This window comes from Nematolebias whitei, chromosome 9 (genome assembly GCF_014905685.2).
Source record: "Nematolebias whitei isolate Nwh7 chromosome 9, NemWhi1, whole genome shotgun sequence".
Classification (NCBI taxonomy): domain Eukaryota; kingdom Metazoa; phylum Chordata; class Actinopteri; order Cyprinodontiformes; family Rivulidae; genus Nematolebias; species Nematolebias whitei.
In genome coordinates, this window is record NC_056506.1 from 38326473 (window position 1) to 38354244 (window position 27772).

A 27772-nucleotide genomic window follows, 5' to 3' on the forward strand; every position below is an offset into this window, starting at 1 on the left:
CCTCTATTTTTATTTTTGCGTATTACAATTTTAAACATCTGTGTCCATGTCCTGACTCTGCATTTTACAAACCTGACTTTTTAAGTGTCTAACATGTACCGTATTTTCTACAAGTTGCAGTTTCTTTGTATAGATTTGTCAGTGCTGCGAATTATACGCCGAAGCGACTTATAAGCTTTTATAATCCGTATTCATAACGCAATTTTGACTGATGCTTTAAATTTCAAAGAACTGCAACAGCGAGTCCTCCCGTGCACGCTTGCTTCACTCAGTTGACGCAGGTGGAGGAACGCTGGAGAGCTAGCGGCTCTGGCCACGATGGATGGATGGATGGATGGCGCCGCACAGGTGAAATGAAGCTGTTTTGACCAATAAATAAACGCATAATAAACGTGGCGGGTCAGCGGTGAATCATAACAAATGCGATTTATATGCCAAAGCGACATATATATGTTTATTCCCTCTTTATGATGTTTTTTTTTTTTTTTTTTGACTGATGCGACTTTTACACTGGAAAATACGGTAAATGAACAGCACTTTGTCATCTTTACCCTCGTTCTCCAAATTGCGTCTCTTCTCTGCGTCCTGGTCAGCTTTTCTTTGGTACTCTGTGAACCTGTGCTGGAGCATAATCTTGTCTTTCTCCAGCAGAGATATGTTAGCTTCTGCATTCTTCTTCAGGTTTGCCTGCAGCAAGGAACAACAGAGCGGCTGTGATGCAGCAGAAGCAATTCTCAGTCAAGCTAAAGATGCTAAACAGGAACATATTTTATTTTATTTCTTGGCAGTAATATCACACTGTAATGGCAGGATAAAGGTTGAAAACACTTAGTGGCTGTTTCCATGGACATACAGTATAACTACATTCACAGCAGCTAATGCTTTCATTTATTGACTATCTAAATTAAGAAAAAATGAATCAACCTCTTCATCCAGTTCTCTCATGATCTTCTCAATCTTGGCGTTTGATGTTCTAGGGAGTGCAGAATAAGAAGAATAAGTTTATTATAATGTAATACTGAAAATAAAATAAAAATTTTATAAACATGAATTGCATCATATAAAGATTTCATTTTCTTTTGATGCCTCATCAAAAAGCAACACACCATAAGGGAATAAAGGTAACTCCAGTCTATGGCAGTAACCTCTCTCAAGGCCTGTTTTACTTTCAAATAAATAAATAAAAAATCAACTAGAAACAGTTTTTAGGTTTATGCAACACAACTGAACTCAACTGTTTTCCTCACATTTCTGCAGGATTGCTCACAGAAACGTGTGGTTTTAGTTAGACAAAGTCAACAAATGCATATTGCATAAAAAACAAATGACTTAATTCAGACCTGCATTTCTGTTCCAACTCATCTTTAAGCTGCATCTCGTTGTGGAGCTGCTCCTCTAATTGGTAGACTTGCTTTTGCAGGCTCTCCAGCTTAAAAAAAATAAACAGAGATATTTTTTCAGGCCAGGAAAAAAAACAAAAAACATTTTACATCATACAGACTTCTTTGTAAGGTGTGTTGTTCTACTCACACGACTCTTGTCCTCTTTTGTGGAAACGCAGTGTTTGTCACTGGTCTTTTTGGTGGTGGAGCGGCGGGAAAAACTGCAGACAGGGACATTATGAAAGTTTAAATTACACAAGCTTTTAGCGTTAAAGTGAAGAGTAAACAGTAAAAGCATATTCTGAAAAACTGATCGAGTGTGACATGCTTACTGTTCATTGCTATAATATGTGAAGCCAACAAAAGGAAGCTGGTTGCCCACAAAGGCCTTTGGTATGGGAAAGGTTTCTTCTTCTCCCCGATCCTCCTCGATGTCATCAAAGTTACTGGTGTCGATGTCACTGCTCAGTTCAGGCACCACAGGAGCAGCAGCTACAAATACCACAAAGGTAGGAGGGACTCATAATAATACACAAAATACATGATCGCTGTGACAAAAAAACATTTTTTTTTGAAGTGATGACAAGTTTTTCCCCAACTGAGTCACAAGGATCAAAAACCAAGTTATGAACGTTTAAAACTGAACTGCAATGGTTGCCATCGTTTGTACAAACGTTAACAACACTGACAAAGAGTACAAGCAAAAAATATACAAACTTAATCTTGTAATAATCAAAATAAATAAATAAAGTACCAGCTCACGAGGTGATCAGTTTTGGTTGCAGTCATGTAATTTTGTGTGTTAATTTAGCAGTTTGCTGAAAGATTAGGAAATCAAAACTTGTGGACTCCCTAAAAATGATCATTGTTCACAACTACAATGATACTTTTTCTAAAACGAACAAACATTTCTATGTTACAGTCTATTAAGTTCAATTATAAATCTGTTGTCATTGATATTTTTTATGATTCTTCCTTTTGACAAAACTGTTAGCAATGAATTTTACAGCAGATTATCAATAAATAAAGGACAAAAACAAGCACTTCTGTAGTTTTTCCGCACAGAGCAACTTTCTGCACAACAGAAGTGTTTTAAAACCCAACAGGAAAGCAGTAGGCTGACAGAACTGGTCTGACATAAGATGAACAATTCTCCAGCCTGGTGAAGTATTAAACATAAAGCCGCTAAAGAACTGTGTGCAGCGACTGGATTCAGCTCTACATTTCTAATCACTCTGCTACAATGTCAACCCCAGCACATTAACATTTGAGTTTAACTGCTCCCCTGTCTCTGGCCTCAAAAATGCTGTGCTGCCAATTATTACTCTGAGCAGGAATCACGTTTAGTCTTGGAAAGGATACTGAATGAATGGCTTGTCTACAAGAATTTCCTGCAACTGTCTGCAGTTGGTCAAATGGAAAACACGATGACTGGCTACATGATTGAAATAACAGAGTTCAGACTGCCAAATGAAATCAAATCAGTCTGAATTCTTAATGATGAAAACGTCTTACTCTCTCGGATGTTCTCGAAGGTCCACTGGTCATTCTTAAAGAAAGGATGCCTCTTTATCTCATCTACACCATTACGGCCCAGTCGAACCTCTCTATAGGAACACATACGGTTTGATCGTTAATAATGTTAATGCATTATCAAACTACCAATATAAAAAGTTCCTTTTTAATATTTTACAGCAGCATATTTTATGTTCTGCTTGTTCCATTACAGAGATGCTCTGCACTAGATCAAACGCATGCTTACACACAAAGAAAGGGCTCCTATCTAACCTGTCAGTCAAGAAAGCACAGATGAGATTCTTTGCATCGTTGGAGATGTCGTTGTCGTCCGGGAAGGTCAAAGCATTCTTGTGGTTCATAATTTTGCTGTAGGTCCCCACCAATGAATCTGCATAGAAAGGAGTGTCGCCTGTGCCCAAGAAAACAAGAACCATGAGAAATCAGAACATTTATTGAGTAGGTTTTTTCCCCTAACGATTTGCTTCACCAAAAAAAATAAATACGTAAAAACTCACCGACAAGCATTTCATACAGAAAGACTCCGACTGACCACCAGTCACACTCCCTGCCATAATAGCCGTCTCCTCCTTGAGATTTCAGTACCTCGGGTGAAATGTAGTCTGGAGTTCCCACTGCCGTGTCGCATCGTACCATACCATCCTGACAGGGTGAACATTGTAAACTCATCACCAATCCACTACATGGTCAAAAAATCTCATTAAGACATTAGAGCCCAAGTAATTTTATATGCAATAATTCAAGTAAAGTGACAATGATACCTCCTTCATTTTCATGCAGGTCCCAAAGTCTGCCAGTTTTAGGTGTCCTGTTTTGTCCAGTAACATGTTATCTGGCTTTACATCTCTGTTGACGCAAACATATTGTCAGCACTGCTATCACAATGAAAGCTCGGTCAAATAAAACACACTTCACGTAGACGAAGAACAACTAAAATGATCCGGAGCTCCAGATATGTTCAAATACTCGTATATAAAAAATATATACATTTATATATACAAAACAGTTTATATGTATGTGATGGTTAGCTGGAAGAGAACAAAGGGAGCTGGTATCAAACACTTTTCACATCAAAAGCATAATTTTATTTTATTTTATTTATTTATTTAACCATTGTTAGCATAAATTTCACACAAATGTACACATTTAGAAAGGTTTTGTTGATGCCTAAAAATACCAATCCTATTTTTCTATTAAAAATAGTAAAAACAATTTAACTTTTTTTTTAGTTGCCAACTTACTTATTTTAGAATACCTAATAATAATAATAACTTTAGTAACTTGGGAACTTTATGCTGTAAATCACACTGGTATTTATTAGGTCTGTCACGATAACAAATTTTGCTGGACGATTAATTGTCTCAGAAATTACTGCGATAAACGATAATATTGTTTGAAATTTGACAATAATTAGTAATTATTGTAAAATTTAAGAAGAAATGTTGGTTAATTTGTTTGTGTGTAGTAACTTTTTTGACCAGCGGACGGCAGTATAAGACTGTTTGAACCGAAGGATGGATAGTGAGGGAGTGAGCAGCGTGTCTCTAAGAAAAATGGGAGGGAGGCCCCTTAATGTGACATGGGCAGTCTCTCCTTCCTTTATTCGGTTGTAAAAATGGCGGACGCTCTGTGTGGTTTGAGCTCTTTAGCATAGCGTTTTTCACTCAAAGCTTTTAATAAAAAAATCAGTAAACAAGTTCTCAGCTTCTTTTTACAGAGAAAAACAACTTTTTACACAAAGGTACGGGTTTCTACCATGAATTTTGGAGCTTCGACAAGACAGAGCCCCCCCCCCCCCCCCCGAGGTCGGCCTGTTAGCTTAGCTCGTAGCTTAGCTTCTCAGATTAGCTGCTTTTAACGATCCAAAAACGCAATTTTGGACAGTTAAAATGGATTTTGAAGAGAAAAGAGAAAGGGAGGGGTCAGTGAAGATCACCGGAGTTGAGCCTTTTGTCATCCAGTGTCTTCAGTAGAAAGAGAGAGACATGAAGAAACGATAAAGACGATAAATGAAAACTGAGGTTGATAAAGTTCATTTATCTTGCAATTAATTGATTTATTGTTTATCGCGGCAGGCCTAGTATTTATGGGACCTTTTAAAAACTTATTCATAAGATGTCTCAGGTACTGTGTCCTGGTTGTTTTCTAATCACTGCAGTCAATCGAAAAATTAAAACAAACAAAAAAAAAAAAAGATAAGAAAAGCACGGCAGATGCTGATTGTCACCTGTGTATAAAGCCCATGGAGTGGATTCCATCCAGAGCTAGCACCACCTCCGCAGTGTAAAAGCGGGCCCACTTCCCTGGGACGTCATAGTTGCTCATCAAGTTAACCAAGTCACCACCAGGCATGTATTCCATCACCATGTAGAGGTAGCGAATATCTTGGAATGCAAAAAAGAGCTGGAAAATGAAAAGAATAGGAATGATTACTCGTGAAATAGAACTGAAATGTCAAGAGAGAAAAAATAACCTCACCAATTACTTGCACGCTCATGCATTACACTACTGTTGTTCTTAAGCGCTCTACAAGAGATTAAGGCATTTCATCATCACATCATACCTGCACCACCCACGAACTGTTGGCAAAAGCCATGATGTCTCTCTCTTCCCAAAAGAAAGCAGAGTCTGACCTCTTAATCATCTCAAACTTGCTCAACAGTTTCATAGCATATACTTTGCGAGTGGCTTTGTGTCTAACCTGAAAAAGACAAGGTGACAATGAGTCAGTTTTTCATGTTCAACATGCAAATATGATAAAAAAAAAATATTAAAAATTAAGGTTTTTACCAGCTGAACCTCTCCAAATGCACCTCTTCCAATAACTTTAACCACCTCATAGTCTTCTGCTTTCATTCGTAGACTGCGGAGTTTTTTAATAGTTTCTTCATCTAGAAAAAAAAACCCCATTAATTAGTGATTATGCACAACTCTATACTCCAAAGTTAGAGAAAGGAATAACCCACACTTCGTTTTAGGCATTAAGGTACTAATAAAATGTAGTAAAAACTACATCACAAAAAATAATAATAATAAATGTATGTACTGGTAGTTATGGTAAATATCTGTTTTAATTATCTCAAATCATTTTAGTCATGTGATGTTACATTTTGAACAGAAACAAAACTGTTGGCAAACAAACCAAAAAAAGCTGACAGTGTTTAGGGAACTTTTTTTTTGTTGTTTCTTTTAAGAGTTGGCCTCTACCCAGTGCAATAATTTAAGTTCCCCCAGGATAGATAGCATCCACTCTTAAGCCAGATTTGGTCATGGCTGTACTGCAGGGATAATTTTCAACTCTCGTGGGCCACAAATGGCACTGGAATGCATGGAAAAGCAGGGTGTGAGGGTATCTAAGTTCAAATGATCTAAAAAAGCCCAAAGCTATTAGAATAGGTTTGTGACTTTGGTTCTTTCCACTTTAAAGTTTATTACTGCTTGACTATTCAAAACAATGACAGAAAAGTGTGCATGATTGCTATTATAAACTTATAAGTTGTTTATTGTTTGTTTATATTTACTTGTAAGTGTATGCTAAGGATTTACAATACATCCTTACATACATACAGTCCAACGATCAGTTGACGTAGATGTTAAACACGATGCACTCAGACTCTGGAGTAAGAAGCCCTTCAGGCACATCTCACTATGGAGGTCCAGGGTCCATTAGTCTAAATCCATCAATGCTTTAACTCAGCTAATGTGCGATGGCAGAACTTTGTGCAATGATTTACAGTAGCTTGGACTGATAAACATTAAACTTCCTCTCTGCAGGATATAAGTCGTCTCTCCATAAGATACCAGCAATTAAATAAAAGGTTTGTATGCCAGTTTATGTGGGGAGGAGCACTTTTTGAACCCAGTGCTACAAAACATTTACCAGAATGAGGGACAGTCCAGTAAGCGGAATCAAAAGCAGGACAGGGTCTGCATTTGTTGTTTAATTTATACGTTTTCAATAAATTATGGGTTAACAAATTAATAAAGCATTCAGGAAACTAAAGACATAACTGTATTTATAAATGCTTCACCCCATTTCAGAGTTGCTGGTTTTATAAAATTAATTTCCTGGACAGACACTGACTGTAACCATAGTTGTTACTTCCTAAAAAAACAAGCTCTACAGAAAACGAAGGAGTTACTCTATATCTTTTAAAGAATGATTTGCAGCCCTGAACTGATATTTTTGTTATGTCTAAATCAAAGTTAAAGTGGTTGCGCAGTTGAAAAAAAGAAGTCAACCTTAAAAATGAATCATATGGGTCACCAGCTATTTATGAAAGCTCTTTTGTTGGGGACACTAAGCAGCAGACACCTATTGTGTCCAAGCATACATAGTGGCGGTGACCCAAAAACAGCCTTCTTCTCTGGTCCTAGACTTAAACCCTATATGTAACAGAGGTCTGCAAACTCAAATGGGACACCCACATTAAGGGACTCCATCAGAGGGAAATAAATGATGCAACGAGCTTACATCTATTCAAGAAGTTGTCAATGCTCTTGTTTTTCCTTAGGGCAGGGAAGTCAAGGTCATGCACCAGTGCATCCAAGCCATCCTAAAAGAAGAAGAACAGGGTTAACAAGAAGAAACACAAAACTCTACTAATCCTACAGCACCACAGAATACACAGGGAAACCAAACAGTTTTCTGTTCCAGGCTGACAGGCGCTCCTTGGAACAGCTCTGAGCAGAAACGTTCGCAAAGAGCCAGCAGTGGACTTCAAGTGCAGATTACATTATTCATGTTGAAAGTTTTAGGCTACTGCAAAAAATACACTTTGGTGGCTCTACACATGTTAGCAGAAGGGAGGACTACATTAAAAAGAACAACGATTTTCCATCTTCCTTTTTCCCCTCCCTTTAAATAGTATTATGATGAAAATAAACATGGTCTTCTATTGCAGCAAACATTTCAATGCAGGCAACAAATTAAATCAGGAAGCAGCTGTAGAAAAGAGAAAATCAGACCTAAAAACCTGCATCAGATGAGCATCTGAAAACTAAAATACTAAATGAATAAAATGAATGCTACTCATTCATTAATGTATACAAACCATATAAACACAAAGTCTGATTAAGCTGAACTAACACTACACGTGCTCTTTTGTGGTTTTATGAAACCTACCTCAGCAGTTTTACAACAGAGCCATTTGCCATTACAACTAAGAAAAATGTTGTGGTTTCTTCTCACACCTATGGCATCCTGAAGGGATTATACAAACAATCTGGTGATGAGTACTAGCCACATAGCATTTGAGCTACTTAGTTGACAAACGTTAAAGGCAAAAGGCAGATGTGAAATTGTGAGAAGATTGTTTCCCCTTTTGCAGTTTTAACAAGCAGTTACATAAACAATGTTTTTGCATAAAAGACGGCCACTATAGAAACACTCAGTTGTTAAGTTTTAGACTACCTTTGCTGAATTTCAAATTCAAAGATATATGTTTTAAGAAGTAACGGTAGTTTCTTTTTTTTTTTTTTAATCAACCACAAAACCACGTGACTGAAGAGACCTGCCCTATGCAAACATCCCCCCCCCCACCCACCCCCCAAATGATCTGGATAGCGCAGAACATTTCAGACGAGTCAAGTTAAGTACTCCTAATGTTCCACCTACCAGTATATATTTCTGTCTCACTCACATCTGATCAGGAACAACCATTACAGCTTGTAAACAATGTTCAGAATCTGTCGTTAATGCTGCTTTACAGAGCTGAAAAGGCAAGATGAAAGCTATAACGACCAAGAAGATAGAGCTTCAACAGTCAGAAGGATTGATCCTGAGGAAAAACATCATTTGATAGTAGGTGCATTCTAAGATGCTCATAACAGTTTTAATGGCATGCACTGACACCAAAAGCATCCCATTGGGACAAAAAAACCCAATAACTTTTCAGCTGAACCGTTTGTAGGCTACCATCTGATAAACATGAAGGGTCAGACACCTTGTTGTTGACTGTTGGAGAAAGCAACACGACTCAGTAGATAACATGAACGGCCTAATCTTACGCTTCAGAAAACCAAGAGACACACAGCTGAATGAAAAGTTTGGGTCCTTGGAAAAAAGCAAAGATGCTGCTGGTGAAAAAAATACCTGATATTTCCACCTGTACACTAAAGCAAGAGTGGGTGAAGTTGGCCATTAAAGGAATCTAAGGCTAAATTGCCATTTGTTGCTCAGATCTGCTGCTTGATCATTAACATCATGATTAAAATCTGACCTCCATCCGCGGTTCCACTCCAGTGTGAACCGTTTGCAATTCTGAGGTGACACGCGTGCGCAGAAAAAAAAAAAAAAAAAAGGACATTAGACGCAGAAATAGATATGGATGCTACACATTAGCATGTATTATTCTTAAGTTGTTGTGCAATCAAAACAGATTAAATTAATATCTAACGCACTTGTTTGGTCCAGTGATTATGGAACATTTAATTTTGTCGTTTGACGGCTTCTCCAGCACTGCATTGTATTTTTGGTACTAGAGTGATGTACTGAAGGAATAAACAAACTCGGGTATTGATCCCATCTCGCTCAGTACAGTCCGACACTAACTTCAGTATCAAATGCTGGTGTAGGTTCTGTCATCCAGGACATGGGAAATAAAAAACAAAGATGAAGCAACTGGACATTTGTTCTGTAGACGTATGGAGTTCCAACAATAAAACTGCACTAGGTTGGTATTATTATTATTAATATTTGGATCAATCCGCTTACCACATTGATGTAAAAGTGGGATGAAATGTGACAGGACTGTTCAGCCTGCAGTCACTTTGAAAAACATTGGATACGTATTCAATTTAGTACCACATATGAAATAGATCTGGGTCTGATTTGAAAACTAAATAAATACATAAATAAATAAATGTAAAATAATCGGATATGGGTTACATATCGGACAAAAAAAACAAAAAAAACAAAAAAAGTTATTAGATTTGAGACGCATTTTCCAGCAGTGTGAACGTAGCCTAAGTGACTGTCCTTTTTGAAAATAGAAAAAAAGGGAGGACGACATGGATGTCAATTACGATAAGCTTTTGTTAGTTTAATTAAGTTCTTTTTAAGATCATATCAAGATTAAACCCCAAAGTCCTACAGACAGATTATTATAAACGCATATAAACTGTGCAAAAATGATGTGAAGTAAGAACACTGACAGCATAATGAACCCATTGACAAATTCCTCGCATGAATTACATAGTACCATCTGTATGCTGCTTTTTGATGATACAGCACTGGTGGGATGCATCACAAATAATGATGAGTCCAGCTACAGGCAAGAGGTGGAACACCTGGAGAGCTGGTGCAAAGAGAATAACCTTCACATCAATGTGAAGAAGACAAAGGAGATGATTGTGAACTTCAGAAGGAACAAAAACATTTACACCACCTGAACATAGGAGGATCTGCGGTGGAAGTGGTCTCCAGCCACAAGTACTTGGGTGTACACATGAATGACAACCTCGTCTGGGGCAACACCACCACCAGCCTGATCAAGAAAGCTCATCAGAGACTCTACTTCCTCAGACGGCTGAGACGAGCTGGTCTGAGAAGCGCAGTCCTCACCTCCTTCTACAGGTGCGCAGTGGAGAGCATCCTGTGCTCCAGCATCAACGTGTGGCATGGAGGCTGCACAGCTGCAGAAAGGAAAGCTTTGCAGAGAGTGGTGAAGGCTGCACAGAAGACTGTCGGAGACAGCCTCCCCACCAACACAGACATCTACACCTCTAGATGCAGGAAGAGGGCTACCTGCATCAAGAAGGACCTCACTCACCCAGCACACACACTTTTTGCCCCACTCCCCTCAGGAAGGAGGTTAAGGAGCATTAAGTGTAGAACCACTAGACTGAGGAACAGCTTCTACCCTGAAGCTGTTAAGACTCATGAATCTCTAATCAGGACAATCACTGTGAAAAAAAACACTGTGATGCCACTTGATAGTTGATATGTGCTGCTGATTATCCATGTTGCTGATCTCCTGCTGCTGATTTATTTCATGCTGCTGTGTTCATTCGTACTCATCTGCTCACACAGACTCATGTTCATGCTGCTGTTGTTGTTCGGCGTATTGTTTTTGTTCTAGTAGTGCTTAGTGTAGCTTAGTTTAACGTATTTCTTGGTTCATATCTTAGATCTTACTACTGTTTTTTTTTTTTTTTTACAATTTATACTTTTGTTGGATGTAACTGGGACCCTATGTACACAATATCATTCCACCACATGTACCACATGTGGCACGAAGGAGAAATAAACGAAACTTTGACTTTGATACAATATTATAATTCCAAAAGCTGTGAAAATACACGGGTGCCATTTAGCAGTAGGCCTGGCAAGAACAAAGTGCAACAGGCAAGGTTTAATCTAATCTGTCCTAATCCAGAGTGGATCCAACAAAACAGGCACACAAACATTTGAACATATGTAGTGCTGTGTCTGTGCAACAGGAGTAAACCAACCAACAAGTCTTCCATCCAAGTTATTATTTTCTGTGAATCTAAGCGTTAAGTTTATGAGTTGGGGAAGAATTTAAATTCATGGCTTTTTACTTTAAGGTAAACAATTTCAGAATGCACTATCACAGCAAAAAGTTCAGTTTACTGAATATATGTGAAATTGATTTTTTTTTTTCAGCATCGTGCTGACAAATGGTGAATCAGCAGCTCAGTCAAAGATGGGAATCTTCTGAAGTAACTCTGGCACTTCTGCTTGATAGTAGAGGTCAAGACCACACCCCTCTATATGAGACAACACCAGCAAGTGCCCTGCAGGAAGGGTAGAACACAGGGAAAAGGCAGGTAGGAGGGGAAAAAGAGAATTGGGAGGTGGAGAGAGGCTTGTGGGAATAACAATAACAAGAAACGACTTAGCCATTGGCTAGGGAAGTATATGGGAAATCAGTAAGTAAATAGGTTGGATTCAACATGAAGAGGCATTCATCTTCAGCTCGGTTTAAAAAATAAATCTTTAGGAGTCAAAGTTCGAGATATTTACACAAGACAAGCCAAAAACTGTGAGCAAAAAGAGACCCTTCTGTCCATTCAGTGGTCAGACTGCCTACACTACGGGGGGAGGGGGGTAGCTCTGAAGAACTAGGTCTTTGGAGACCCTAATCACAAGGCTCTAGGAGCAGCAATGCGCGTTTGCATAACTTCCTGCCGCAGAGAACTGTGGACAGCCACAGAGACATTCCTCAGCAGGACTGTACACGTCAGAGCGCTATTTTAGGTATGTGGCTGAACAAGTTCTCAACATAAAGTGAAGGAAGGGAGAGAAAAGGCCATACCAACTACAGAATCACAGTGGAACTTATTTTTCAATCAGCACCTGTGTTGAACTATGATGGAAAGGCAGAGGGGGTAGAGTTCTGGCTCACACTGAAGCTGGTTATAAAACAATGGGGGAGACAAAGAGAAGTCAGAGTGCATGACAGTCATGACTAAGATGCTTAAAGTGAAACAACCAGATTGAGGGAGGAGCTACAGTATAGTAAGTGAAAAAAAGGCAGGAGCTTTATTTTTGACGAATAGAACTGTGTGTGTGTGTACATATACACACACACACACACACACATATATATAAAGGGTGCACCGATTTATCGGCCCCGATTTGTTTAATTTTGGGAAATCGAAAATCAGCCGATACTTGCATGAGAAACCGATTTTACAGATTTTTTTGTGTTTTAACAACAATTGTCTAAACTTAATTGATATTTCAGAGCACTGCCTCATGTCCGGTTAAAACACGTTTGTATTGTTTCAAGGATATTGTTCAAGGGTATGTTTTTCAATAAAATTATATTGGAAAATTGAAGATGCATTGTGACCTTACAACACCTGACAGCGTCGCTTATAAAACAAAATCGGTATCGGCCAAAATAGTAATTGGCAGGTCAGACTTTTTAGAAATCATGATCGGCCAGAAAATAGGGTGCACCGATTGCAGTTTTCTGGACGATCGTGATTTTTAAAAGTCTGACCTGCCAATTCCGATTTTGGCCGATACCAATTTTGTTTTACAAGCGACGCCGTCAGGTGTTGTAAGGTCACAATGCATCTTCAATTTTCCCATATTATTTTTAGTGAAAAACATACCCATGAACAATATCCTAGAAACTATACAAACTTGTTTTAAGTGGCCATCAGGTAGTGCTCTGAAATACAAATGAAATTCAGACATTTGTTGTTAAAACAAAACAAAACAAAAAAAAAATCGGTAAAATTGGTTGCTCATGTAAAAATATCGGCCGATTTCCCACAATTAAGGAAATCGGGGCCGATTTATTGGTGCACCCGTAATGCATATATATATATATGCAGCAATATCTTTCCAACTCTCAGAAAATATAAAGAATTGTAAGCTCCTTGTGAGGGGATGGGCTGCTACTCATTTTCTGTCCCACTCACTAAAGATTCAGATAAATTCAGATTCAGATAAAGAGACTGAAAGTCAAATCCCTTGCCACATCTACATGGCATAATTGGCTTAAACTATACTCTAATTGCATCTGCACTCTCAGTAGAACATCAATACATCACGAGTTCTTTCGTCTCTGCCTGCTTTGGGGAAAGCGGTAACACAAGGTGGCTAAAATTTTCAATATCGTCTTTTCCTTATGAAGTTATGTACCAGGAGTTATTTGGTGCATCTATGAATCAAAAGTGTGTGCGTTAGAGGAGTTGAACAAACAAGAAGTGTGCAACTCTATAGTAAAAGGGAAAAAGGAAACTACAAGACCAAAGTAAAAAATTACTAAATAAATATTTGAATAGGCTACCAGGTAAACAATACAAGGAGCTGCACCCAACTGACACAAATTTGAGTCTCAGTATATTTGTATGAAACTAGTTTAAAACTGTTTAATGGTTGTCTATACTCAAATCAGGGAAATTAAACAATATTTATAGCCAATTTTTATGCATTTTTTTGTTGTTGTTTGTAGCATTAAGTTTAGCAGCACCAGCATATGCCAGTCTAGGCCAAAACATTAAAAAATGCTAATCTAAAAAGTCTTACATTCAGGTTAAACAAAGGTTGAAATCCATCCATTTATTTTTTTTACCCACTTTTTTTAGGGGGGGTCAAGGGGGAGCTGGTGCCCATCTCCAGCGGTCATTGGGGAAGAGACAGGTTACACCCTGGACAGATCACCAGGCCATCATAGGGCCGCAAAAAGACAACCATTATGCTCTTACGCAAACTGAGGGACATTTACCAGTTAACAGAACATACCAGTACCTAGAGAAAAGCTAAGAATGCATGAGAAAAACATGCAAACTTCACGCAGAATAGCTAGGAGGCAATCCCGAGACCTTCTCACTGTGAGGTGACAAGGCTAACCACTGCTCCACTGTGCTGTCCCTAAAGGTTTAAGTATGAATAAAATCTATAAAACAAATTCAGGGGCATTGCTTACATCCACACTATTGCAACAATTTTTTTGACTCCAATCTGAATTGTTTTTTTTTTTCAATATTTAAAGAAAATTTGGGAGTAAACAATTTCAGTTTACAGGAAAAAAAAAATAAAAAATCAACAAAATTATTTGCAAACTACTTTGTCCTGCAAATGTAGTGTGCAACATAAAGTACCATTTTATCTCCAAATTTTAATTTAATGAAGTCAACACAGGCTCACACTCAATCAAAATGGGAACAATGTACACAATGCTAAGTCTAATTCACATTACTGTACATTGATTCAATTCAGTTTATTTAAATAGCTCCAATTCACAACAGAAGTCATCTCAGGGCTCTGAACAGAATCCAACGGGTCTACATGTGCTTTGTGGACTTGGAGAAGGCATTCAACCACGTCCCTCGGGGAACCCTGTGGGGGGTACTCTGGGAGTATGGGGTACCGGGCCCTTTGATACGGGCTGTTAGGTCCCTGTATGACCGGTGTCAGAGCCTGGTTTGCATCGCCGGCAGTAAGTCAGGCTTGTTCCCGGTGAGAGCTGGACTCCGCCAAGGTTGCCCTTTGTCACCGATTCTGTTCATAACTTTTATGGACAGAATTTCTAGGCGCAGCCAAGGTGTTGAGGGGATCCGTTTTGGTGGCCTTAGGATTGCGTCTCTTCTTTTTGCAGATGATGTGGTCCTATTGGCTTCATCAGATCGTGATCTACAGCTTTCGCTCAAGCGGTTCGCAGCCGAGTGCGACACGGCCGAGATGAAGATCAGTTCCTCCAAATTCGAGGCCATGGTCTTGAGCCGGAAAAGGGTAGAGTGCCCTCTCCGGGTCAGAGAGGAGGTCCTGCCCCAGTGGAGGAGTTCAAGTATCTTGGGGTCTTGTTCACAAATGAGGGAAAATGGAACGTGAGATTGATTGGCGGATAGGTCCAGCGTCTGCAGTGAAGCAGGCGTTGTACAGGTTTGTCGTGGTGGAGAGAGAGCTGAGTCAAAAGGCGAAGCTCTCAATTTACCGATCGATCTACGTTCCTACCTTAATCTATGGTCATGAGCTTTGGGTTGTGACCAAAAGAACAAGATCTCGGATACAAGCAGCCGAAATGAGTTTTCTCCACAGGGTGTGGGCTCTCCCTTAGAGATAGGGTGAGAAGCTCGATCATCCGGGAGGGACTCAGAGTAGAGCCGCTGCTTCTCCATGTCGAGAGGAGCCAGTTGAGGTGGCTCGGGCATCCATTTAGGATGCCTCCTGGACGCCTCCCTGGTGAGGTGTTCCGGACACGTCCCACCGGGAGGAGACCCAGAGGAAGACCCAGGACACGCTGGAGGGAGTACGTTTCTCGGCTGGCCTGGGAACGCCTCGGGATTCACCCGAAGGAGCTGGACCAAGTGGCTGGGGAGAGGGAAGTCTGGGCCTCCCCACTTAGGCTGCTACCCCCGCGACCTGACCCCGGATAAGCGGAAGAAAATGGATGGATGGATGGATTTTATAGGGAGTTAACACAAACACACAAACACATAAACGTTTAAACTTATTCTTCTATGGCTGGGATTAAATTTGCTTAATAAATTTGTAACTCAAAGCAATATCACTATTAATACACCATTTCCTGTATAACCATCAAACCCTATTATGCACACTTGATTTCGTAACTTCATCATACCTCTGTGATCACAAATACAGTGTGTCAGTGTCAAAACAGTAGCAGTCGGTTTGTTCCAAGCTGTCAACATAGATCACATAAAAACAGTTCAAAGCCCGTGAAGAAGTATAAACCTTAAGGCATAAAACCAAAGTCTCTTCTTACCAAGAAATTCAGAGAAATCTAGACAAACAGACAGATCCCTTTTTTCCCCACTGTCTCTTTTTAAGGCAAACAGATAATAAATGTGCAACATTTTTAAGAGTTATTAGCAGCAGTCCCTCGCTACTTCGCTGTTCGTTTATCGCTGACTCGCTCTATCGTGGTTTTTCAAAATAAGACTGGACATGACACAAAATTGGCTGATAGATGGATGAGCTGCACGATCAACATGGAATTTTTATTTAAAATAAATAATTTTATATTAGCACCTGCTGCACTTTCGTGCAGCCCACAATGCAGGATAAACTACCTGCTGCAGCTGACCAGCTGCTCTCCATGCAGAGAAGTGGGCGTGGCCAAGAACACTTGCAGGTGGGTGAGTGCAGCCATGGCTGAGAGGAGGCAGAGAGCTGAAATCATGACAGTCTGTGCTCTTTTAGAGCGTTTAGAAACAATGTTTAGAATATTGCAAAAGTGTAGGAAAGGTTTAAAACGCCTTATATATATGTATATACACACACACACACACACACACTACCTGACCAAAAAAAAAAGTCTCCACCAAAAAAAAAAGTCACAAACTAATATTTTGTTGGACCGCCTTTAGCTTTGATTACATCATGCATTCTCTGTGGCATTGTTTCGATAAGCTTCTACAATGTCACAAGATCTATTTCCATCCAGTGATGCATTAATTTTCACCAAGATCTTGCATTGATGACTAGGCACTAGACATGATGGGTGCATCACTTCACCTGCCTCTCTTCTTACCCTGATGCGCCCGTCACTCTGGAACAGGGTAAATCTGGACTCATCAGACCACATGACCTTCTTCCATTGCTCCAGAGTCCAATCTTTATGCTCCCTAGCAAATTGAAGCCTTTTTTTCAATTAGCCTCACTGATTAGTGGTTTTCTTAAGGCTACACAGCTGTTCAGTCCCATTCCCTTGAGTTCCCTTCACATTGTGCATGTGGAAATATTCTTACTTTCACTATTAAACATAGCCCTGAGTGCTACTGTTGTTTTTCTTCCATTTGATTTCACCAAACGTTTAAGTGATCGACGATCACGATCGTTCGGGATTTTTTTCCAGCCACATTTCTTTCTCGAAGACGATGGGTCCCCACTATCCTTCCAGTTTTTAATAATGTGTTGGACACTTCTTAACCCATTTTTAGTAGTTTCTGAAATCTCAGATGTTTTCTCTGCTTGATGCATGCCAGTGATTCGACCCGTCTCAAACAGACTGACATCTTTTCCACGACCATGCGATGTGTTTTTCAACCTGGTTGTTTTAAGAAATGAGAAGCAACTTGTTGCACCAGTTGGGGTTAAATAACTTGTTGCCAGCTGAAAGATAATCGTCCATACAATAATTATCCAATAGGAGGCTGGTACCTATTTGCTTAATTAAATCCAGGTGGCGACAAAGGCAGCCTAACATGCATGTTTTGATGGGAGGAAACCAGAGTACTTGGAGAAAACCCACACTAACACCAGAAAATGTAAAGTCCACACAGAAAGACCTCAGGTCCAAACTGGGGATTGAACCCAGGACCTTCTTGCTGCGAGGCAACAGCGCTAACCACTAATCCACCATGCTTACAAACTAAGAAAATTAACAGTTCATAAATCTTAAAAATAAATGTCATGCAATAACTGACAAAAATATATGGTGCTATTGTAATTACTGGTAGTTACTGAGATAATGTGCTGTTAAACTAATTACATAAAATTAAATTAATTTTATAATATTCTGTAAAATGGTGTACATAGTTAGAAGTTGGTAGTAGGAGTCCCCTGGCTTTTTACTGTGTGTCAGACCTGGTGGTGGTGGGGAACAAACCATACCTGGGCTGCCCTTACCCTCTTCCTGCTGATGCTGCTCCAGGCAAAGGGTGACACATCCCAGGATTAGCAAATAACATGAAAATCTATCTAATCACTAGATTTAAAAAGTGCTGTCTAGGGAGGAAAAATAGTACAGCTCTACAAAAAAAAACAGTAGGCTTGACATTACACATGTAATTATTTCTCCTTTTTCTTAACATATTGGAGGAAGAAAAAATGCACACGAGCCCTTTTCCAGACGCAAAAGTCTGAGTTAACATTTCCATGTGAGACTCAGTCACATCATCCCTTTCTCCACGCCAACATAAGGCATGTGAACTGGCTCAAGCTGAGCCCAACTTCTCGCTTCCTTTTCTGCCACCTCGTCAACACAATATGCTTTCCACATGTGAACAATTGTGCAGACAGCCACTCAGTCTGCCATGCAAATAAAGGCAGTTCCACTTGTAGGCTGAGCCCATTTAAACACAAATGTGTTCTTAAGAACCAGTGAAGCCATTCAAAGCATGAAATACCACATCACTTCCTCACAGCTCACTCAGTTAGAAACCAATATTTAAATGCATGATGATTCATTGGGTCTATTGTAAAGATTCATAAGCACTGTAGCCAGTTTAGTTTAACTTTTCATTTTGTCTGTCTGAACCGGTTTCATATTCTCTGGCTGTACGAAACATTTTCTGACAGAAAAGCCCACTTACCTAGAAAGAGTGCTTATCTAACAACTCTACTGGATAAATGGCAGTGACAGTGAACCCTACAGAGGCAAAGGAGGGGGCATCCCATTTTTATAGGAGGCCAAGCGAGCGAAAATCACTGTCACTAGTGCTTTCATGTGAACATTTCAACGACTTACTCCAAGAGTGGAGCTCACTTGCATGTTTCCACTCTGACGTTAAAGCATAATAGCTGTAAAAATAAGCAATTTCTCACGTGTTTTTTATTTTATTTTTATGCTTTTAACATCATTTCTACAACTTCAAACTATTGATATGGGGTTAATGTAACTAACCCATCAGTGTTTTTGTAAAATTGTGTTAAAAAAACAAATGTTGCTGCTTTTGTTTACAACTAAATATAGTGATCATGGAAGTTTTCTGCAAGGATTTTTTATATCTCAACGCAGCTCATTTAAATAAGATCTTAGTGACAACGATCCTTTAACACTTCCCTACACTCGATTTCTCCACCCAAAATTACTTTAGTGCTGTTAACTCTCATCCTTGCAGCTTTTAGTCATCGTTTCTTTTCAGTTGAAGAGAGAACTTTACCTTTTCACTTTCTACCCGACGTGTCCGATTGCATTGATCGCTATGACTTTGGTTACTTACGGTATTATTTTACCAACTCATTATTGGTCTTGTGTATGCTCATCAATCTTCAAATGTAAAAGACTCGTAATTGTTGGGAACAAAACATATTGCTGCTGATTTTGATTATTTATTACAAATTATGCGCTGTAGCTGTTTGGAGTGAATGATGCATTTTTTGTGGTTATTTCTTGTGTAAATTATACACATTTACCAAAAAAGTCAAATCAAGTCTTTTTTTTAAACTGCGTATTTTGACTATGCTGTGCGTATAGCTCCAAATAAAAATCTCATGCTGCCACATATCATCTCATCCACACAAATACCCATTGTATATAACAACTCGGTACTCATCAACCAAGACAGGGGCAAATAGCCCTCTGAAATCAGGTAAAAAGCAGAAAAACAAAGTTCAAGGAGAAAAAAATAAAAACAAATCTCAGCTTCCATATGACTAGATCATTTTAGTATGCATTCCTGAATGTAATCACTCAGTTGAGGTCATGCAGAGCTACAAATAGCTCAGCCAATTGTTGTTCCCATAGCTGAAAGGCTGAGGGGAGCAGTTTATAACTGAACCTTTCTGACAATAGAAGCAGATCAAATGCTGATTATAACTTCACCAGCTTTTTCAAATCAAGGTCTGAACTACTGGTTTATGCGTTTTGGTTACCAATATAGACAAAAAAATAACTAAAAAAAAATATTTCAGTACAAATTATTCAACAGTTATGTTGCTTCCAGGGAAGAAAATAAAGGAAAATTAAATTAGATCATTACAGGCCTATAACTCCATTTGCACTAAGCAATACAGCAGAAAATTTTCATCTTCTATACCAATTTACCTGGATTGTAATCACATTATAAACTCTAATAAAGCTGTCCGTGAATGTGTTGAATGGGTTAAATCAATTACAAGAACTTAGTTATCAGTTATAACTATATACAGCATGTTAACAGTTCAGAACCTGAAGGCCTTTGTGTGTGTCACTTATATTTGTGTCCTTGTAAGCCGTCAGGCTGTTGCAATCACTGACGATACTGGAAACTCCACTTGTTACAATCAGCTGCATCTATATTTGGAGCACACCCATATATTCCTCATTACGTGATGCACAAGAGTAAATTCTTCTTTCACTGTTAGTACAAAGAAAGGGTCCCAACGTCTTGTTATTGCTTTGTTTTGCAACAATGCAAAAAATAACTTGCTACAGGGACTGAAAAAACATGCTTCAACAAAAACGCTCAGGTAGCAACGTGGTGCTCGGGAAGACTTTTCTGCTTGTACATTTTCACATTAAGATAAGAGGGGCTAACACGAGTTTGTGTGTGAAACTTGTCGTTAGCAGACGGCAGGACCAACTCGCTGCACAGTAAAAGACAACATTGTAACAACTATAACAATCATACAGGTCTCTCTTGTAAATGAGTCCTCGTGACTCGGTGAGACTAACCTGTATAAATAAAGGTTGAATGAATAACAATGGCGTTTAGTCATATGTAGATGTGTATTTACAAAACAAAAACTGTAGCTATACAAGTTGCTAATTTTGGTTATAGTGAGAGATAGTTTTTGGTTTAATAAAAAACAATAATGAAGTGAAAATGTCTATTGTTTTAAGCACGACTGATTTAACATCAACTGTTGAAGATGCTGCGGTCATGTTTTGTTTTAGTTTAATAGATTTTCCTGTTTTATTATACAATAAAGTGACATTTCTCAACATAACATCCTGTGCATACATTTCCACTGCAAATATACTATATTATGAGTGGGACCAAATGTTTTATGAGTGGGATCAAATGTGCACTCCATAGCTAAGTGCTAATTTATACGTGCAAAAATATATGTCTTCTATGTAGGTTTTACTGAGTGAATGAATCAGAAATAGGAATTTTTACTATGAGTAATGTGTTTAAAACTTAAGTTTATTGATGCAGAAAAGTGTAATAAAGCTACTAAAAGGAAACTATTTTCTACAAAAGTATGTCTGCTGCTGGCTTTATTGCTCAGTAACATATAGGCTGATGTGTTCCATTTAAATACCAGCAACCACTTTAACAGGTGACATATGTAAGTCCAACTCACTTTTTAAAACCTATAACTTGCAAGCAGGTCGAAAATGGTTATTAAAAAAAATATATATATATATAAAAATAGTTATATAATTGTTTATTTTATAATTTTCAAGCTTCAACTTTCCATGATAGTTACAATAAAATTAAAGATTGGTCGTAAAATCTAACAGTAAGGTGTTTTACTTTAATTTTTCCAAACATGTTAAAAGAAGATAATTGGATTTTTCATTAGAAAATGATACATCCCACAGACTAGTGGTAAAGTACAGGCTAAATGTTTTTTTTTCCTTTACACAACACAGAGCCTCCAGGGAAAAGTTGATACTAGCAGTGTAACACTTCAAACCAAATGCTGTGGCAGCAAAAGAAAGGTTGCCAATAAAGGCTTGAATTGTGCATTCTGATGAAATCCATTAGTCGTAGCCAAGCATGTTGGAAGCTTTATGAGTTAAATGTCCTGATTCACAGCCCTCGGAAACACGACTCTTTACCCTTCAGTCCACATAATTTTGGTTTATGGCAAGAAAGCAGTGCCCACACCCAACTACCTCAGAGCTGCCTGCCTGTTTTCAACTCTCTCCAGACATGCAGAATGGCTTTGGGACATGCAGGGAACTCCAGGCCAGTCAAAGACAAGAGGTTATTTGATTAACATGGAATTTTATTAAGCTGTGGGTGGAGTTGCATGGTGGCAGAAAGAGACCCAGCAAAAAGCCGCCATTCATTGATCAGGAGCGATTGCAGGATGGGGGAGAAAAAAAAGATAAACAACTCCGTTGTGTGTGGCTGCCAGTGGGAACTGTCGCTACAGGCTTTTAAAAATGCAGAGCGTGTGGACTTTTAGATGACTTTAATAGCTTTCTTCTGCAACTTAATGGGAGGTCATAGAAAACTACGCATGTGTTCTTTTCAAAAAGCAATCTACAGCAGCTTATTCATAACATATACTACAAGTCAGACACGTGGGCGGGATATTAGGACAAACTCCCTTCCCCAAACAGCTTAACTGATATGTTTCCACTTAAAAATTATTCTTCCAATTACAACTTCAATTGTTGTTGTTGTATACATTAATACGATAAGAATAATAAAAATATATATTTGAAAGGACAGATCCAGAACTACTACTCATTCATTGCAAATTTGAGTGTTGAACAAATTGAAAAAGCATATTCGCACAAGCAAACTCAAATTTAAAGCCTAGTGTCAGTCGCAGGATACACTGAGTAAGGTAATATTTTAAATCCATTTATCCACAGAAAACTTGAAATTAATCACAACAAATGTGAGAACACGACTGGCCCTGAATCACAAATCTTTGTGAAAACACACAGCGCCACTGTCGCCCAAGCTGACGTTTCTTCTTGATATCAACAAACCTCTGACACATCAAGATTTCACTGCCATCCCCTCAACTGTGAGCGAGCTTGTAAAGATTGTTACAATAAAACCCAAAGGAGTTAAAAGTATGTGGCAGCAGCTACCATCCGCCTACTAAAGAGGCAATTCACAGGTTGACACCACTTAGACAGGAAGCAGTCAAGGTAAAAAAAAGCTTTGATGCAGCTGGAGGGCTGCAGGTTACAACAAGCCTGAAGCTATTTTATCACTTTATATATGATGTTCAAATACTTGTACACAGACAAAACATTACTGATAGTCGGTCATTAATGGGCCAAATAACACCCAATGACTGTGCATTACTAGAATCCATTAACTGTAATCTACTGATGAAAACAACTTTAACTAAACATAACGTATAGTGTGTGTGTGTAATTACAGCGTGTGCCTATCTGTGGAGAATAACAGTTGTCATTTTCTATTCTAATAAAACAATGTTTAGCTTTTCATGTATTTATACTACTTAAACATGCTAAATTAATAAAACAACTAATAAACAATAAATGTAGATTTTCTATCCATTATCAAAGATTGTTTTACTAGACATTGTCAAATGATCAAATGAGCTGGAACCACAGAACTAGGGAGTTCTTGTTTCTATTCTACAAAATATCAGAACACAATCACATGCAAAGTTACTTAAAAGAAATCCACAAGTGATGCATAATAGACTATAAATATCAGAGCTCTACAATACATAGCAGCTATACGTCTGCTATACACCATATTAAATACACAGTGTCTTAAATGAGACATAAAGAAGCTAAATAACCACAAGTGGAACCTGGCTCAAGTAGGATAATGTTAGACATTTGCATTGCCTTAAAAGGACTAATCGAAATGAGAAAACATAATGAAAAAAGGTGTTAAAACAACAGATTCAGAATGAGCAAAAAGTGACACGGAATTTAAACACATTGAAAGGGAAAAATCTGCTATTAAAAAAAAATGCTAAAGTAACATTATTAAATAAATTACCAACATTTTCTTCAGTGACACCTCAGACAAAACTCGGAAAGAATTTGTTCCAAGGAGTAGACTGACCCCGAATAGCGTTAGCTACCTGGCTCTAGCTAACAAGCTACAAACTTACCAGTAGACAATCCGTGTTTATTTCCGACTGGGGGTCTTGCAACATGGCATCGATTTTTTCAAATCGAGCCACCATACTTTCGGCAGAAGACATTTTGCTGTCAAAACTCAGTCCCGGCGTTGGGTTATCACGAACAAAAACAGCCCACTAGCGAGGCAGCTAGCTTCTTTAGCTAGCCAAGTGTCCCTTTCTTCGTGTGAACTTTACACCTCACTTCAAAGAAAACGCATCCTCGTCCTCGAGTTTTCATAGACAATGAAGGCATTAAGATCGCAGCCAACATTCCACATTTTCCCGGTCGGAAGATGTTTGTCTCAGTATGAGTGGCAAACAACTTCAGTGTCAAAGATAAATGCGGGGACAGATTAGACAACCTCCGCAGGATGCCACTGAGGATAAGCGCTTAAACGTTTAAACAAAAGGCAATTAAAAAGTAAATACGATGTCTTCTAGAAAAGAAGGAGTTCGGAGAAAAAGAAATTAGTCCAGAACCGTTCCCATTTCTATGCCAGGCCCTTTGCTGAAAACGAGAATTTGACAGCTCAAAAGTAGAAGTGGTGGGGAAAAAAAAAACTTCTGCTTCTTCCAAATTTCGAAGTTTAAACACGAAGTCGCTTCAACGTTAAACCGTGGTCCTTCCGCTGCGTCCCGTGCACTGTCAATGATTGTTCCCCGTCCAAACGGCTGTAATTCTCAAATAGAGTATAAATAAAAATAAATCAAGTATGGCGTGTGTTACTTTTCGGAAAACAATCGAATACTGTGCACAATTTTCTCACACAGCTCGGCCAACATGTCCGCCTTCCTGTTCAAACACCCCGGAGAAGCTGCTTCATAAAAATGTCACGCACTGCGCATGCGCTACGCTGAGGCCGCAGTGGAAGAATTCACAGAAGCCGTACTCAAAAAGTTTTAGCGTAAACGTTAGGATTTCAGCAAAGAAAAATAGCCATCGAATAAACATTGATATTTACTGTCGTCAAAAGTTTTTATTCTTAAATCATAAAATGTATTTTTCTTTTCGTTGGCTACAAAACTGGACATTTGGCCACTGGTTATTTAGAAAAAAAAAATACATGTTTACCTGCAGAATTGTCTTATAGGGGATCATAACCTAATCAATAACTTAATGTATTTGCTACACATTTAAGAAAGAAAAAAGTCTTCAATATTTAACTCAAAAATAAATATATTACATATTCAGAGTTTAATAAAATTACCTGTGGTTTCTGTTATATTTCGTTGTTACCATTCTTATCCAACAGAGGGCAGTGTTTTACAAGTTACGCCAAAACCTTTGGCGTTAAGCGAATAAAAGTCTTTAATTCATAGAGCATGCATCAGGATAGATATCTTTTTTAATTCTGTCAACAATTTTGATCTAAATGGTTATTTTAGGTTATTTGTAGGATATAGTCTACAACATTAGCCCATAGATTTACATATGTATGTGGCCAACAGGTAGATTTCTAAAAAGTTTAAAGAAATTAGAAGGATATTTCTGTATATAGCACTATGAAAGACTCCCATTGTAAACAAATGACTGGATTTTTTCCCTAAAACAGTTAATATTTTTCTAGATTATTGTGTGTCTGATGAGTCTGAATTTACAATATTGTATTCCTATTTATAGTTACATCCATACTTCTTTTAGTTTCTATTCTGAATACTTTGTGTTTTTTCATTCAACCTTTATTTAGACAAGTAGATCCCATTGAGCCTCGAGGACTCATTTACAAGTTATTTTACCCATTCCAGTATCAAAAACTTTCTGCTCGACCAGAAATAATATGTTGTGACTGTTAGTATTTGTAACTTGATGCCTTTCAAAATATTTAATTTTAATTATTAAAAAAGTCATAATAGAGACACAATGAGATCAGAGGAATTCCTTCAAAATGTTATTCTCTTTAAAATCTCTCCAACATACCTGTTCTGTTTTTGGCTTTCTATGCTTAGCTACAGTTTAATCTATTTTAGCTATAGCCTTTTGGCAATTTAAGCTTTAGCTGTGATTTAGATCAGTCTGGCTTGTAGCTAAAGTTTTGCTCATTTTAGCTTGGAGCTTATTTGAGTTCATTTTATCTTATAGTTATAGTTTGGATAAATTTAGCTCATGTAGCTATGGTTTTGGTCATTTTAGCCTGCAGTTACTGATAATATTAGCTTGAAGCTTCGAGTTTCAATTTTTAGCTTTGATTTTTTTGTAGTTTCAGCTTTTTATTAATTGTTTTACTATATGTTATTTCTTATTCCAGCTTGTATTTACAGGTTAATTTTACATTATATTTACTGTTTAGCTAGTTAAGCTTGCAGCTATGGTTCTGCTGATTTTTTTTTTTTTTTGTTAGTTTAAGCAAACATAAGCTAAAATTAGCAACACTACAGCTACAAGCAAACATTAGCCAAACAATTTAGTCAGAAAACGCAAATTCCTCTGGTTTGGATTAGCTTCTTTGACCATTTTAGTCTGTTTGTAAAGAACAGGGAACTGTTTTGGCTGCACGGTGTTTTTGCGCCGTTTTCGCGGTATTTTCGCGGCAGCGCGCGCGCGGAGTTTCCTGCAGTGACGCAGACGTACAGTACGGCCGTGACGTCAGCGGGCTGCGCAGATCAGCTGTGTCCAGCGCAGCATCGATGTCGGAGTCAGACTCAACTCCCCCCACAGCCCCTGCGCTTCATGGCCGCCTCTAACGCGCTTCGCAGCTGACAAGGTAAGAGCTCAAGTAATCAGGAACTGTTTCGCTTTGCTTTTTAAAAAAAAAATAATTTTTTAAAGCAACTTCAGGTTGACAAATGTTGCGCACGCCGAGCGAAGGCGTCTCGTCCCTGCTGTGTTTGTGGTGGTCTGTCAGCGCGCCGTTAAACTTTCTCCAGCTTCACATTTACTCGGAAACGGGGAAAAAAAAGGCGCAGGGAATTGAGGCAAAACCAGGCCACCGTTTGGCACGCTCACTTTCAAAGTGTCAGCGAACTTCATGTTTGTCTTCAGAGCCAACAATGTTACCTTAAAAAACCCGTTTTTCCTCATTTGTTGTGCAACAGTCCGTGTGTGTGCTGACTGTAAGTGGGAAATTATTATTGGTTCTGCGTTGTGAGCCATAGTTGGTGTGAATGGATTTGTTTCTTGTAAACGCAGCCCGCGTTCATCAATCATTGTTAATAAAGCCATGTCAGCTCAGGAGACAGAACACTCATTTAAGCTCGTCTGCAGAAAACTCCAGCTGCCTGAGGCTTGGTGCTGAAACAGGCTTCAGCAGCTCAGATAAAATCAGATCAGATGACAGAGAGCAGAAGATGGATTTGTCAGTTTGTCATTCAAAAAAGAAGCAAAGCATTTCTGCAACAATTAATGTATTTATTCCCCATGTTTGGTGTCCTAATGGGGGTATGTGTCATGTCTCTAAACTTTTTAGAGCGCCCTAAATGTCATTAGGACTGTTGCAAATGTGATTTTTTTGTTTGTTTGTTTGTTTCAGTCACAGCTAAAATGATCAACGATATAAATTGTAATCTAGCTTTTTAGGATTTATTATACTCATATGTGGTGGCTTTGCAGCCTTTCATGCCAGAGTTTTAGTTATTTTTCTATTCAATTCAACCTTTATTTATACAGATTAGTCTCATTGAGCCCCGAGGACCCATTTACAAGAGATAGCCGTTATATAATCAAAACAATAATAATAAAAAATAAAGTCTTATAGTTAACGGATGAGCTGGGTGGCCTCTGATGCTTAAAGCACGCGTAGCCTTGTCACTGAAACTAAAGGCCGGAGGGGTCAGAGGGGCTCTGAACGCTGACCATCTGTCCCTCGGGGGGGCTGCTTTCTCACTGCCTGTTATTGTTCCTGGTGAACAATTGGGACTTAATCTGGGAGGAGATAAGTATACGTAAGGCCTCGTGATGCCA

General features: G+C 38.6%; 1 protein-coding gene across 2 annotated transcripts in view; it reads right to left on the reverse strand.

Moving 5' to 3' along the window:
* Positions 1-24222, reverse strand: part of rock1 (Rho-associated, coiled-coil containing protein kinase 1) — a 35547-nt gene extending 11325 nt beyond the window's left edge. For both annotated transcript variants that reach the window (XM_037682324.1, XM_037682323.1), the window contains exons 1-14: positions 23863-24222; positions 7393-7474; positions 5709-5809; positions 5482-5619; positions 5146-5321; positions 3680-3764; positions 3416-3560; positions 3171-3309; positions 2898-2989; positions 1715-1874; positions 1531-1603; positions 1341-1429; positions 925-973; positions 552-687 (exon numbers count right to left, since the gene is read on the reverse strand). In XM_037682324.1, coding sequence (XP_037538252.1) covers positions 552-687; positions 925-973; positions 1341-1429; positions 1531-1603; positions 1715-1874; positions 2898-2989; positions 3171-3309; positions 3416-3560; positions 3680-3764; positions 5146-5321; positions 5482-5619; positions 5709-5809; positions 7393-7474; positions 23863-23955 — 1558 coding nt within the window. In that variant the 5' untranslated portion in view covers positions 23956-24222. The remainder of the gene's footprint in view (positions 1-551; positions 688-924; positions 974-1340; positions 1430-1530; positions 1604-1714; positions 1875-2897; positions 2990-3170; positions 3310-3415; positions 3561-3679; positions 3765-5145; positions 5322-5481; positions 5620-5708; positions 5810-7392; positions 7475-23862) is intronic.
* Positions 24223-27772: the final 3550 nt, after the last annotated feature.